Below are 16348 nucleotides of genomic sequence, written 5' to 3'. Positions count from 1 at the left end.
GGCAAGCAGCAGGTACCACTTATTTAGAAACCATGTATTCCTTCATGCAGCGACTTAAGAAGAAACAATTGGATCACTGTTTCCAACCATCTTCTTTGCGGATGTTACCTCCAACAAGTAAGAAAATATTTTAAATGCATATTTGCAAAAACAGAAATACAATAGGAAACAATAAACGTTTTTAACATGTTTTTTAATTTGGGTAGCTACGTACATTTGTGTCACTGCAGTACTGAGTGGTAACTCACAATTTGGTGAAGAACACCCTATTGGATAAAAAAAAAAATCGATTATTTTAGAGGGAAAATACACGGAATAGCAAAAATACATTGGCATACTTTCTGTAAGAAAACCCTCCACATTTGCCTAACTGCAGGGCTCTCACTCTTAGTAGAGCGCCCCTGCTCTATATTGGCTGTCTACTGTTACACACATAGCAAGCCTAGCACCAATCGATAGCGCCGATCGCATAAAAGTTAAAAAAAGTTAAAGATTAAGCTGCCCTCATGGATCGGATCTATGGGGGCAGCTGAGATTACTCACCCCTGTCCGCCGCACTGCTCCCCACTGTCCTGGTCCTCCGGGCCCCGAAGCCGGCCTTCTGCGCATGCGCGCCAGGCGGCATTACGTCAGCCGCATGCGCAGAAGGCCCGGAGCCGCAAGAAATTTTAAATCTTCTGGCTTCTGTAGCTAGGAGGCAGGAGATGTCAGCGGGGACCGCGATCGCCGTTATCCAATGGATAACGGCGATCGCGGAAAAGTGAACAAAAGTTTTAAAAAAAGTTAAGTTTCACCTCCCCTCATGGATCGGATCCATGAGGGGAGGTGAAAATACTCACCTCGGTCCTCCCCGATGTTCCGGTGTCCCGGGAGCCGAAGTCCCCCTCTGCTCATGCGCGCCTGACGTCAATCATCGGGCGCGTACACAGAGGGGCTTGAGCCCCCGGAAATTCAAAATCCCTCTGGCTCCTGGCTACCATGTGTAGCCAGGAGCAGAGAGATTTCACCGGGGACATGATCACTGTTATCCAATGGATGACAGTGATCATGTAAAGTTAAAAAAAAGTGTAAAAAAGTAAAAAAAAGTTTTAAAAAGTTTAAAAAGCTTACATTTCATCTCCCCCAGATCATATCCGTGAGGGAGGATGAAAGTATGTACATAAGGCCCCCGGATTTATCCACGGACTTTACCCCAGCTTCTGCGCACACGCCCGTCGCCAAAATGGTGGACGCATGCGCAAAAGCTGTAGATGGCCAGGATAATTTAATTTATTTCTCCCTGCTCCTGGCTACAAAACTGAGCCAAGAGGCCGGAGATTTCACAGGGGGCCGTGGTGAGCGGTTCCTGGTCACGTGTTCGCCGTTATCTAATGGATAATGGCAGTCACGTAAAAGTTAAAAAAAAAATTTGAAGCTTCATCCCCCCTCAGCGATGCGGATATACCCGCAGCCCATACGCAACTACATTGTGTATGGGCTGCGGGACCCCGAGTCATCGCTAAGCGACGGTGCGGGAAATACAAACAAAAAAAAGGTGTACTGCGTATGACCGCCTGTGTGAGTATGCTGTTATGCGCAGTATGTTACGTGGCCATACGCAGGGTCACAGCTGGGATCCGCTGCGGGGCCTCTGCAAGTGGATTCCACCTACGGCTGCGTGAGCCCGGTGTTATTCAGACCGCTACCTGTAATACGTATTTTACAAGAAGCCCCAGGAACGCTCGCCTTCCTGCATTTCCAGGAGCAGTTTGTTGAGCGCCTTCTGTGTGAGACCGCCGCACCTCCGCAAGCTTACGAAGACTCACGGAACGCCACTTTTTACACTCCATACCCGCCAACGAGGTCAAGAAATGACCCCCAAAAAGCATGAGAGGAGAGGGGATACCTGGTTTTATGGCCCCATTCCAACCAGCCTCCGTAATTACCCCTGTCTTCGGAAATACCACATAGTTCACATTATTACTTTTATCTAAGATTTAGGGAACGCTGAAAAGGGCGCGGGGGGGGGGGGGTATTTTTAGGGAGTCAATTTTTATTCCGTACAAATGAGCAATGGGGCCTGGGATTTATTCCGCTGTACCCTGCAATCCAAGGGGTGTTCCCTCCATTATAGGCCTTGCCATGGGCCCTGTAAGTAGATTAGGGCCCCAATGGGTATGTTTCTGAACACAGGACAAACGGGGTGAACGTCTTTCTATCTATTTTGGGGTGAACGTCTTCTTTCCTATGTATGCTGTACAAAAAAACTGTTTTTAAATTTAAAAAATTGAAAATCGTTGTTTTTTTCCTTTCTGCTTTGCTTAGATTTATTCAAATACTGTGGGGTCAAAATACGCAGTACACCCCTAGATGAATTTGTTAAGGGGTCTAGTTTTCAAAATGGGGTCATTTGAGGGGGTTACTTATCGTTTTGGCCGCTCAATGGCTCTATAAGTGTGCGATGGAACCTGGAATTTATTCAGTTGTACCCTGAAATCCAACGGGTATTCCTTTCATTGTAGGCCTAGCCATGTGTCCTGTAAGTAGATTAGGGCCACAATGGGTATGTTTCTGAACATGGGACAAACAGGGGTATCCATTTTGGGGTGAAAGTCTTCATTTATATGTGTGCTGTACAAAAAAACCAACTGTTTTTAAATTGACGCAATTGCCCAAAAAATGAAAATCGTAATTTTTTCATACTGCTTTGCTTAGATCTATTCAAAAACTGTAGGGTTAAAATACACAGTACACCCCTGATAACGCGTAAAGGGGTCTAGTTTTCAAAATGGGTTCATTTGTGGGAGTTCTCCGACTGCTCCTTTCATTTTGGGCTCCGTTGTGTATCCAGACATAAGATTAGGGCCACAATGGGTATATTTCTGAGCACAGGACAAACAAGGGTATCCATTTTGGGGTGGTGGAGTGCAAACAAAACTGATTCTTAAAACAATGGCAGCACTAAGCTTCAAATATACATAAGGCTCTAGTTCAGTCTTAAGACAATGATGATAGATTTGCATGATTGATTAGACAATAGAACAAAAGACTCTATAGACAATGGTGGCAGAATTACAAGACAATGGTGACATTATGTGCAGATATGAACATGGCCTCCAGCAAGTCTATAAGACTCAGTTACGCAATCCTTATAATTTATACAGTGAACAATCATGGCTATATAGATACAAGATGGAGGGCTGCAAATAGCAATTTATATTTGCACCACACATGAGTTACCACTGTTGTTTCTATATAATCTCTTTCAGTCCTGTATCAGCCAATATAACTGTTTATGTACATGTTGGTGTTTTTATGGAATCTTAATAAACTATGTTTTTAATGGTATATGCACATGGGCATGTTCTCCACCCGATTTTCTGACCCCCCCCCAAAAAAAAATCGTCCCAAAATGTGACGGAAGTAGAACCCATTTATTTGAATGGGTGTATGCACATACTGATAGTCCAAACAAGAGAAAAAAAGGCAGCATATCCTACTCTTGTCTGATTTTCAGACGAGAATAGTACACGTCAATGTGACTTCAGCACATCGGACAGCACACAGACAGAATGTTCGAATGCTGTCCGATGTGAGTTGTGACCAAGAATCTCGGGTGCAACTTTTTAATCACCTGTGTGCGTGTACCCTAAAATAAGGAATTTTTGCTGTGGTGTTTTTTTGACAATAGTTTCTATAACAACTATTTGCAGTAATATATAGGTTCATTTATGGTACAATCTATTCTTAAAACTGGCCTCACTAATGCTGAGCTCCAAACTGAAATTTCTTTTAAATAGTAGAAGTAGACATAGTATAACTACCGTAAGCATAACAAAAAGTAGATATACTGTAGCTATAACTAGAAATAGAAAGAAAATATTGACAGACATAATATGAAAATAATATATAAAAAGTAGAGATGAGCGAGTATACTCGCTAAGGCACATTACTCGAGCGAGTAGTGCCTTAGCCGAGAATCTGCCCGCTCGTCTCTAAAGATTCGGGGGCCGGCGCGGGTGACAGGCGAGTTGCGGCTGGGAGCGGGGGAGAGAGAGATCTCCCCTCCGTTCCTCCCCGCTCTCCCCCGCCGCTTCCCGCCGGCCCCCGAATCTTTAGAGACGAGCGGGGAGATACTCGGCTGAGGTACTACTCGCTCGAGTAATGTGCCTTAGCGAGTATACTCGCTCACCTCTATTAAAAAGGCTTTTTCTGGGAGTGCAAACACATACAAAAAAGTACCTATATGAATCTGAATGATTTCAATATGATGATCCCATGAAAAATAATTACTTCTTAATTTATTTGTCATTAGCATCATGTAGGCATAAAAATCAAACAGCAATCCACCTGTGTAAATAGGCAGTCGTTCCTATATGAAAAATACTACTATTTACCGTGAATGGAGGCGGTCAGGTGGGAATACCTGCAACAGATCTTTCTAATGTTTAATGCTTACACAGATAAGCCATTATATTAAAACAACTTGTAGGTGAAGGGAGCAACATAGAGAATTATCTTATCACAATAACACCTGTCAAGAAGTAGGATATATTAGGCAGCACTGAATTATCAGTTCTTGAGGTTGATTTGGTGGAGGCAGGAAAAATTGGCAAGTAGAAGGGTCTAAGTGACTCTGACAAGGGACAAATTGTGATGGCTGGACAACTGCTGTATGGAGTACAATAATAGAGTTTGCATTAAACAAGAGATCTACTATATTTTACTAGTTTTGTTTTTATTTCTTGGGGATTATTCTATAGCTGAATTACAGAGTATATGAGGTTAATTTCTTCTTCTTACACCCCCACAAATTTGACTCTGGAAGTAACCATTCCCACAACCGAATACAGAAATATACTGCTACAACTCAACCAGAAGTCACATGACCACACATTTTTATACACAGATCAACCATAAAATTAAAACCTAATGTTGTGTACAGAAAATTCTCCTCATTCCGCCAAAACAGGTCTGATCCATTGGCACATGAAGCCCACAAGAATTCTGAAGGTGTCCTGAAGTATCTCATAGCAAGACATTCGCAGTAGATTCTTTAAGTCTGGTAAGTTGCGAGGTAGGGCACCCATGAATCGGACATGTTTTTCCAATGCATCCCACAGATGCCCAATTGGATTGGGATCTAGGGAATTTGGAGGCCATGTCAATACCTTAAACTCTTTGTCATGTTTCTCAAAAAACCAAAAATATAACTTACATATTGTATAATGCAAAAAGTGACAGCATCCCTCCAGGTGTTAAGCAATCCAGATAGCCTTTTTTATCCAGCATGGCAGAAACAAGTAACGTTTTGACCCATGCTGAACAATGTCACAGCGAAAAAGATGAATGGCTGGTAATAAAAAGCTTTCATTTGACATATATTATTGACCTGGGGGGGAAAGAAGATGGAACTAACTCTTCAAGAACTACCTAAACTTGCTGACAGTGTTGATTGGCATTAAACAAGAACTAGGAGAGACATTAACTTCAAAAGGAATCTGTCAGCTAGAAAATGATGTCCAAACTGCAGGCAACATGTTATAGAGCAGGAGGAGCTGAGCAGATTGATATGTGGTTTTATGGGGAAATACTCAGTATAACTTGTATTTTATCCATTGATATCTCTGCACATTCTAAGCTGAACAGTCCAATGGGCGGTGCTATCAGTGCTTGACAGCAGTGTATGACTGTACATGCAGAGCAGCTGTCAATCACTGATAGGACCGCCCATTGGACTGTTCAGCTAAGAATTCAAAGAGATATAAATGAATAAAATACTGAATCTTTCCCTATAAAACTATATCAGTCTGCTCAGCTCCTCCTGCTCTATAACCTGCGGCCTGTAGTTTGGACAGCATGTTCCAGCTGACAGACTCATAGAATCATAGACTGGTACAGTTGGAAGGCACCTCCAGGTTCATCGGGTCCAACCCCCTGCTCAGTGCAGGATTTACTAAATCATCCCAGACAGATATTTGTCCAGTTTTTGTTTGAACACTTCGATTGATGAAGAAGTCACCACTTCCTGTGGTAACCTGTTCCACTCATTGATCACCCTCACTGTCAGAAAGTTTTTTTTAATATCCAATCTGTGTCTCCTCCCTTTCAGTTTCATGTCATTGCTTCTAGTCTTTCCTTGTACAAATGAGAATAGGGCTGATCCCTCTGCACTGTGACAGCCCCTCAGATATTTGTAGACAGCTATTAAGTCACAGCCTTCTTTTTGCAAGCTAAACATTCCCAGATCCTTTAACTGTTCCTCATAGGACATGATTTGTGGACCGCTCACCATCCTGGTAACTCTTCTCTGAACTTGCTCCAGTTTGTCTATGTCTTTTTTAAAGTGGGGTGCCCAGAACTGGGCGCAGTATTCCAGATGAGGTTTGACTAAGGAGACTCCCTTTAATGTTGACTAATTATCTGTTTTGAAAATTACTGAACAATTGAGGTCCAACATTTGCAACCTCTAATTGACTTTTGAAATTCAAAATGAAACAGGTGTATTAAAAAAAAGAAAAGCTAAACATTTTGCTTACAAAATGTACACTTTATTCATATAAAGACAGCAACTAAAATGCCTATATGTGTTAAAAAAGCATTTAATCTATAAGCCTTTAGATCAAATGCATCTGAATCCAGAGAAAACCAACATACAATTAGGCATGTCTAAACTTTTGACTGGTACTGCATACCATACAAAGTAATGCTGCATATTTATCCTCCTAACAATGGTATTTACATCACTGCTAGAATAAATTCATTTTAGAATAAATGTAGTTTCTTGAAAAATGTACAAGAAAAGAGCTAATTAAAAGGAATATCAATAATTATATATATATATATATATATATATATATATATATATATATATATATATAATTATTAGTAGAGATGAGCGAATCTACTCGGTTCGGGTGTTTTTGAACTCGAGCACCGTATTTTCCGAGTAACTCACTACTCGGACGAAAAGATTCGGGGGTCGCCGGGGGTGAGCGGGGGGTTGCAGAGGGGAGTGTGGGGGGGGGGGGAGAAAGAGAGCTCCCCCCTGTTCCCCACTGCTACCCCCCACTCCACCACGTCGCCCCCGCCCCCTGAATCTTTTCGTCCGAGTAGTGAGTAACTCGGAAAAAGCGGTGCTCGAGTTCAAAAACACCCGAACCGAGTAGATTCGCTCATCTCTAATTATTAGTTATTTAGTTACTGTGATAAGGCCATGCTTCCCAAGTTTCCTCTGCCTCAGTTATATAAACCTGGATCTATTAAAGAGCATGTATTTTGAATATTATAAAACAGTCTAAATGAGTCATCTGTACATCTTAAAAAAAGAACACAAAACACCTATTTTATAACTTTTCCCTTCTTTTTTCCTCCTCCCCAGCCAGTACTGAATTGTATTGGATTGTCTCGAAATGAGATGCGTTCTTTCCGCTGAGGTCCGTAATCATTTTTCTCTGGTACAAATACATTTCTATCTAAAGAATAAAAAAATACAAATATATCAACACATTCAAATAAAGAGACAGGTCTAAAAATTGGCATTTGTATCTTGAGTATTAATGCTGCAAAAGCAATCACTTCCAGGTGATGGCACTAATATAGGTAACACATTTTCAAGCATAGAGCCAAATGAGCTAAAACATATTCACTAAATAGAATCTAGGTATCTATTGACAGCAGGCCAGAAGGTAAATATTACGTATCAGACCATCTAATAACTGGCAATGCTTCATAAATAAGCTTTGTTTAAGCAAATAAACAACCCAAACAATCTCACATTTTGAGCAGGAGAAAAGTATTGATGGCAACCAACCACTAAATCTTGAAGAGACTCTCAGTATTCTGAAGTGAGATATGATTTGAGAATGAGAGATTATTGCAGGTGCCACATGGAGCTGATATTGATGACTTTTTGAATATATTTTACTGGATATCTATCTATGTGAAAAACAAGTTCCATCAATTCTTTCCCAAAGTTAAAAAAAATGTGAATACAACATGAAAGAGTGTTGAAGAATCACTAATGTCCAGAATTCAGGGACAAACTAGCACCACTCAGGGTCCAACCCTCTGTTAACCCTCTCCAAGTCTGTAAATCACAACAACCCAAACAAAACTGTTGGTTCATCAACACGTATGGATCTACTTGGTAGCTGAAATGTGAAAATCCTACTGTTGAAATGGAAATAATCTAGTAATAATGTAACAAAGACTTCCATTTAAGTAATTACTAATAATATCCTAGAAGGTGGCTCCAAGGCAAAACCTTACTTTAAAGACAGATGTCCAATAAAAAAGAAACATGTGTTTCTATCTCTAAGAATACGAGAGATAACACAAACTCGCACTGATACTTCAGAAGGCTTGTTCAGATGAACCTCTGAATAAGTTGGCCAATCAGCGGGTTTCCAGATGACAGGCCCCTACAGATCGACTATTGATGGCCTATCCTGCAAATAGACCATCAATGCTTTACAACTGGACAACCCATGTAATGCAAAGGAACAACGGTTACCTGTAGACATATTTGTACTATGCTATTTTATCAGGAATGTAACTATTTACTACATAAACTACATGTCAATGTAAAGATAGCTCTTTATATATCATGCAATTAGAATTTTAAAAGCTTACTATCTAAGTATAATACTTACTAGAAGATGTTCCAGAGCTTCCAGTTCTGACTTTTTCTTCTCTGTTCTGAGAAAATATACTGCCTGATTTCACAGACAACAGGTCTAAATCATCAGCTTCTTTGCTTAAAGGATCATTAGTCTGAAAGTTGTGATAGAATAAACAGTATTTACTATTCCAAATACATGGATCAGATCATACCAATAACCAGAAAAGACTACTCCTAAACCAAATAATTTAATGGATAGTCTAAGAAATGCTGAACTAAGATGTTCACTTTTCAAGTCAATTTTACAGCCATATATAGAATAATTCTACAAAAAAAATTCAGTAACTTTGTGAACCCATTATATTACTCACTCTGCTCGGGGCTTGAGTTACAGCCTGTAGTATAGTCCAGAGTGCCCAGTGTTGGAAATGGTCAACAGATTTACTGATACGCATATTCCTAAGGCTGCCTGTCCACAGGCGTTGCGATATCCCGTGGCGGAGATCCACCACGGGATAACTCCGGCCAGGAGCAGGAGCAGACAGGTGCAGGTAGGTGGATCTCCGCCTTCAGCCTATCCGACAGATAGACTGACCGCGGAGAATCGTGGTAACTTCGCAGCATGCTGCCAATTGCCAGCCGGGAGCGGAGAAACAGTGGGACAGGTAGATTTTCTTATACGCGGATGTGTACATCTTTACCTATCCAAGAATTTTGGTAAGGGCTACAATTCCTCACTATACAAATCCAATACATTATCGTGACATGCTAGCAAAACCCTCAACAGGCTGCATTTCCCATATAGACACTTATAGCATAAACAACTTCTGGCAGAGTATTGTAAAATCATGTTTTTTTTCCAAAGCTGTTCATCTCACACCATACACCCTGGAATATGTCAAGACAAGAGGCAAGGTCAGGTAAAGAATACAAATTACCAGAATAAGCTCTGCTCGGATACCGAACCAGCAAGGCGTGCTGAAACATTTAAAGGGATTGTATACAATTACAAAAACAAGTCTGCTTTCATTCAGACTCAGCCCTACTTTTGTCAGTGGGCTGTGTGTAGACCTGAAGCTTTGCCCCAGCAAGTGAAAATACTGAAGATTCCTAATGTTTCTGTAAAACTTTCAAATCAATCTATCCATTAAGTTGTATCCGACTTTCGGTGACTTCATAGACGGACATTCTCCATGCTTCCCTGTCAAGCACTGCTGGATGCACATATTGGTATACATTTTGATGGTGTCGAGCCACTGGAAGCGGAAATGCTTGGCCAGCTGAGACGTCTTCTGACAAAAACAGCTGGGAATCGGAATCAGGATAACTAGCTGATCGACAAACCTTCTGAAAAGTGTTGTCTCTGAGGGGATAGCCACTTTAATATTCTCTAATCAGCATCTTCATCTCTGGGCCAGAATAGAGACAAGTGTATCTCCATTCTGGAAGACCTGTCCATCCCTATACAGCACAGACAATCCATTGATTAAAATGATAACTGTGTAATGCCTAGATTTCTCTATGATGGAAATTTGAACATTTATTGCCAGATTTTCCCAGAAATTGCAGCTGATCAGTCCCAGGGTGGAAACATTTTGTGATCGGCTTATTGTCAAGGGCTCCTTCTAACAAGTAGGGATTGTCTAAAGTTGTTCATAATTTGCTCTTTACCTTCATTGTCTCCCTTAAGTGCACTAAGAATTCTCGCTAAGGCTGGTTTCAGACGAGCATATTGTAGCACGTCTGTAATACAGATCCGTATTATGTGTTACAGATGACATTACAGTTACAGATGAGCACCCAAGTGCTCGGGTCCGTGTTATTCAAGTCAAGCTTTTCAGAAAATTCGAGAGCTCTACTTGAGTAACGAACCCCATTGACTACAATGGGAGACTCGAGCATTTTTGCATGTGGGACGCTGGGTGCTGAGCTTTTTTTTTTCTTGGTTCGTGTTCTCTCTCTCTCTCTCTCTCTCTCTCTCTCTCTCTACCCTGCCTGCCAGCCCAAAAATTTGCCATTGACGCACGCGCTGCGTCACGGCAGGGAGGGGCCAAAACAGGCACATTACAGCAGGGAGGAGCCAAAAACTGGGGCAGGGTCTAAGATGGCGTGATGCTCGTTAGAGTAACGAGCACCATCGAGTACGCTAATACTCGAACGAGCATCAAGCTCGACAGAGTACGTTTGCTCAACTCTAATTACAGTAGGTCATCACTATTTGTTCAGTATTTGCCTCCAAATTTTTCATTTTCTACTGGAGAAATACTAATCTGTACTTAGCCAACAGTAAAGAACAGCAATATGGAGGCAAATATATTAAAAAAAACCATCTGTGTAAAATATGGCCATGTCAATAGATACATTGATTTACTGTACATTAGTTCCATATAGTGGTCTGCGCAACACAAACTAAATATGGAGCTAAAATCCATTTGTCTGAAAGCGGCCTAATGGGAATGCCACCATTGACATTTTCCAGTCATCCACCAGTTTTAAAGTTAGTAAGTTCATTTTAAAACCATAGCATCATAGTCAATGTTGGTTTCATATTCCTCTTTCAGTTTTTAATGTATGATGCAAAAGTTAAACTAAGCTTCACCGCTGTAGACCAACTGGTAATACGTATCCATAAGGTCCATGTTCAATAGATTTTGACTTTTCTCATACAGGTTTTCACTCAAATGTCTATAACATTATCAGAAATTTAGGAACATAATAACGCAAAATAATTGTAAAAACTTGAGCCACAAGAGGATGTAATATCTAACACTGACAAGGAAAGCATAACTAATTAGCATGGAAATTGTACCTTAGCGTTCTGGTTCTTGATGTAAACCATGCCAGCATCAACAGTAATCTACACAGTATATTACCAAACACCTTGTTGCAATTACGGATCTATTATTGATGGTTTGCCCTCTACGGTCGGTGCTATCAGAGACAGTTCTCTGGTATGTTTAACACATGGCCATTTATTATATGCAAATGTATTCAGGAGTATTTATTCTGAATATTTAGCGGCTGAGATAGAATCAGATAATAATCCCTAAGGGAAAAACACAGCATAATATCTTACCACAAGCTGGACACGTCCTCCATTCAGAACGTCATGCTTTAATTCAGGCAAGAAACGCTTACTGTAATAAAAGATCATAAAATGATACAAACTATAGATTTTTTCTTCTGCCAGGTACACAGAAGTAGGATCGCATATCAAATGCCTAATTTCTATATATACTTTCTTCCAAATATGAAATACTTGTGAAAGTGATGACTATGCAGACTTGTGGTCTACACGTGGTTTGTGGGAACTTGGATAAACCATCCAAGCTGTTTACACATGAAGTCCATGGCTACGGGGAGCGTATAAAACAAAGCAATATGGTTTTTAATAGTTAATTAAACTATTGTATTTATTTAATGTTGCATCTCTAGCAGCTGTCATTAAATTGGTTCGCAGTGCTGGTATAAATTGGTTCGCAGTGCTGGTCTCCATTGAAAAGTTTAGGCAAATAGTTTTGGCATAATTACTACATTTTGACCATTTTTTTAATGTCACCCTTCCTACAGCACAGGCTATGTTCACATTGTGTTTGGTGTCTTAGGCCACCTTCACACAGGCAGTAAACATTTCGCAGCATCTACAGTACAAGCCATGTGGAGGGGATTTCAGAAATCTCATTCACATAGATTGGAAACTTTCTGCAACTAATCCATAGCATTTTTTTAAAGCGTTGCTATGGAGAGCGCTTCCCCCCTGTCCACGAGTGGAGAATCATTGCGATTCTCCGCTCGCGGCCAGCAAATTGCAGCATGCTATGAATTTACCGCGATTCTCCGTGGTCAGCCTATCTGTCAGACAGGCTGACAGCGGAGATCCGTCTGCCAGCTCCTGCTCCCGGGCAGTGGTATCCGACGGTGAATCTCCGCCGTGGGATATCACAATGCCCGTGGACAGGCAGCCTAACTCTGGTGTTATTGGTGACAGGTGTTATTGGCTCCTCCATTTGGTAGTCAGCTACCTACATGGTGAGAGGAGGATGCATCTATATGCACTCCTCAGTCAGTAAGAAACGGCCATTTTCTGTGATTGTTTTTAATTTTTTATTTCTCCTTCTGTGATGCATTTATATTAGTGTAGGGACCCACTACAACGCAAGGAACCATGAAGTGGTTAGTGGGCTCATGTATCTTGGCCAACATCCAACCAATGCCTTGCATTTATTATCTATCATTCTCCTGCAGTGTGGCATTAAGACTTCAGGGGGAGCCCAGGGTGACAGTACCAATGTGGTTCACTGATGGAAATGCAGGGCAACCCGCCGAATTATCATGGCGTCATTAATAGGTTGCTGGTCTGCATGGTGAACTACATATATCAGAATGGTCTGGCACCCTGTATCCACTATGTGTGGAAGTGTACGCCAAGCACCCACCCCCCTCATTATCAGGAGGCAGTGTGAGTGGTTGTCTTATCGGTGTCCTGCACAGGTGTTATTGGCTCCTCCATTTGGCAGTCAGCTACCTGCATGGTGAGAGGAGGATGCATCTATTTGCACTCCTCACTCAGTAAGTAACGGGAATTTTCTGTAATTGTTTTTAATTTTTTATTTCCCCTTTGGCAGCCTAACTCTGACTTATATTGCAGGAAACACTCTCAGTATATATCCTCAGTATATTCATAGCATGTAATGGTCTGGAAATACGCGAAAGAGTCGGTGTGAACGCAGTCCGATTCCTTTCTTTCTCATATTATATGTTTTTAAGTGCTGGATTTGCTCAATAGGCTGGATTATTATCATTATTATAGTTACTATACTATATAACACACAACTATTATTTTGTTTGTGTTTCAAAGAGAAGGGCAACAGCAAAAATACTCATAGTGATCAATTAACTTATATGAGACTCTATATTCTGTATTAGCAATCAACTTGTAGAATAAGGCGGCCATTACCTCATTGGAGAATTAGTTAGATTTACATCTCCACATTGTGTATGAAGCCACTGATAAGTAAGTTCTCTGCTTCTTGCTAATGGCTCTGAAGGAAGTTCCCTTAAATGGCATAATTCTTCCTCTTTACCTAAGAAAAAGTTGTACGGGATATAATGAATTAAATACAGAATCCACATAAAACTAATCTGACAGGAAGACAATGACTATACTCACATGGTCCTCTTAGGCTCATGTGACATCTGTGTTAGGGCTTTCAGTCAGAATTCCATCTCTCCGTTCCATTTTTAAAGCAGAGAAACAGAAGAAATACACTAAACGTTTCCGTGTTTCCCCAATGATTTTAATGGGTGTTCACAAAAACAGACAGCAAAAGAAAAGCTTTCTTTTTGCATCCGCTCTGTTAGGTTTACGTTTTTCTAACTGAACAAATAGCCCAGAGTCTGCAATCCTAAATATGCTTGGGGCACACCTTTTACAAGGAATGCATTACCTATATTTTTGCTGATTAAATCGAAATCATGAAAAGTTTTTCTAATCTGTTCTTCTAATTGTAGATTTTTTTATGCTATTGTCTGTATATTGCCTTTGCTGCAAAAATATGCTTTACTTAAGAAATGCTTTACAGCAGCCTCATCGGTCATTCACACAATGGGCAGGAGGGGACCCATTGACTTCTATGGGAGTCTTTTCTGGACATGCTCTAGGACGTGTTCCCTATACTGCGCATGGTCCTCATGGCTCGCCGTCGGACATGCGCAGTACAGTTTTTTTTTTTAATCTCCTGCTTGATCCGCGGCACATCCGCAGTGTCAGCTGTGGACATGCCGTGGATTGGACGGCTCCAATTCACTTCAATGGAAGCCGTCAGTGTGGAATCCGCACAAAAATGGAACCTGCTGCGATTTATTTTCTGGACCAAGAGGTCCGCAAAACAAATCCACATGCTTAAATTAATTTGTGGACGCCCTATGCTTCCCTATAGGTGGCTTGAATTGCGGATCTCCCGGAAATCAAACACACCCGTGGACATGAGGCCTTAGTACGTAATTCATAGCTATTAGAGAGGAGCGAGCACCCAAATGCTCGGGTCCGCGTTATTCGAGTCGAGCTTTTCGTAAAGTTCAAGAGCTCTACTCGAGTAACGAACGCCATTGGCTACAATGGGAGACTCGAGCATTTTTGTATGTGGGACGCCGGGTCCCGAGTTTTTTTTTTCTTCTTGGTTCGTTTGTTCTCTCTCTTTCTTGTGGCGGGGGCAAACATGGCGTGATGCTCATTCGAGTAACGAGCACCATCGAGTACGGTAATACTCGAATGAGCATCAAGCTTGATGCTCATTCGAGTATTACCGTACTCGATGGTGCTCGTTACTCGAATGAGCATCAAGCTCGGCAGAGTACGTTTGCTCAACTCTAGTAGCTATATTATGTTACTATTATTTATTTTGTGTTATTGTACTAATGGCCATTTACCAATCAAATAAATGACTGATAAACAATGACGTTTCATACATTCTGTTGTGTGTGCATGTATTTCAAAAAGATCTATAATTTTTTTAAATTAGGAGTCTACTTACTGCTTCATGCTATGAAGAAATACTGTATATAAAATTTTTACTGTTTCACGTCTATGTTTTTTAAAGCTGCCTGGGAAAAACAATTTAACAGCCATTGCCTCAGAAGCATTAGCAACTGAGGAGAGATTGAGAAGCAGAACACTGAAATATCAGAAATAGAAACCCACATAGGAAAAAGCCAGTATTTGAGTAGTAATTACAGTAAACAAACGGTAAGATTTGAATCAAGTTATTTGAAAGCCCAAGTCGGAAAAACAAACTCCAGTTAGATGTAGAAACCGCTTCCCAAGATTTGTAAATGCATTTGTCCTGTGGGCAAGTAGCTACTCAAAACCAGCTGCCATGACAAAATCTTTTATCCAGTGCAAAAAATAAGCTATTGTTTATTGATCAATCGACAGATAAAGAAAAACAGAGAGATGGATATCTTGTGTGTGTTATAACCCAATGCCAATCTCCTAGATTGCTACCAGAACTGTTGGGGAGTCAGAGAGTGTATGCTAAAAAACATACAAGTAGCCAGTAATTCTGCCTAGCAAAGAACTTTAATACCATGGTCTTGTCGAGGATTAGAATGTGAGAACTGTCCTAGATTTCCAGAGGGAAACATATATGTGAATAATATTTTTCAGCATATAAGTTATTTATTCCACATAATTTTGTTAAATGTCTTAAAATTACTAAAAGTTATTTACTTTTGTAGCATACATTTTTAAAAAATCTGCTAAATGTTATACAAGACACATAATAAACATACACAATCTCTTCAATATTTAATATTCAAAACAATAGTTTTTGTTATGTTTTACTACTTTAACATAATAAAACACTTATTTTTAAAGTTTCTTTTTCCATCAAACCACTTAGGTGCCACAGTCAGCACTGACTGCGGCATTAGAAGGGTTAAACAACAGGGTTCCAAAGTCAATAAAAAGTGTAATTAGGTTCTGAGGTTTCATTGGATGAGCAAGTGTTCATCTAATCATTCCTTTGCTGGCAAAAAAGAGACCTGCATGTGTTATAATCAGAGAGCAAGAGTAGTGGCCCAGCGTTAGTGGGGCCCCTCATTAATGTTATATGTCTGTCTCGTGCCATTGTCCTGTCAGTGTCCTATGTTAAGTATGCATGTAAGTCATGTGTATTGCACCTCTGCAGGATTGAATAGGTTAATGTCTAGGTTATGTCTGGAAAATGATTAACTTTGTGTGTTGTG

The 16348-nt window shown here is 40.6% G+C and overlaps 1 protein-coding gene across 2 annotated transcripts in view; it reads right to left on the bottom strand.

Moving 5' to 3' along the window:
- Positions 1-219: 219 nt before the first annotated feature.
- Positions 220-16348, bottom strand: part of LRRIQ1 (leucine rich repeats and IQ motif containing 1) — a 168253-nt gene continuing 152124 nt past the window's right edge. The window contains exons 23-27 of one of the 2 annotated variants that reach the window (XM_066591492.1): positions 13560-13686; positions 11679-11739; positions 8634-8754; positions 7321-7454; positions 220-266 (exon numbers count right to left, since the gene is read on the bottom strand). In XM_066591492.1, the coding sequence (XP_066447589.1) occupies positions 7321-7454; positions 8634-8754; positions 11679-11739; positions 13560-13686 (443 nt within the window). In that variant the 3' untranslated portion in view covers positions 220-266. Of the gene's footprint in view, positions 267-7123; positions 7455-8633; positions 8755-11678; positions 11740-13559; positions 13687-16348 lie in introns of those variants that run through there. The other variant, XM_066591491.1, reaches the window with a different exon arrangement.

This window comes from Eleutherodactylus coqui, chromosome 2, assembly GCF_035609145.1.
Source record: "Eleutherodactylus coqui strain aEleCoq1 chromosome 2, aEleCoq1.hap1, whole genome shotgun sequence".
Taxonomy (NCBI): domain Eukaryota; kingdom Metazoa; phylum Chordata; class Amphibia; order Anura; family Eleutherodactylidae; genus Eleutherodactylus; species Eleutherodactylus coqui.
The sequence above is the reverse complement of the archived record's forward strand: the minus strand, read 5'-3'. Positions and strand labels throughout refer to the sequence as shown.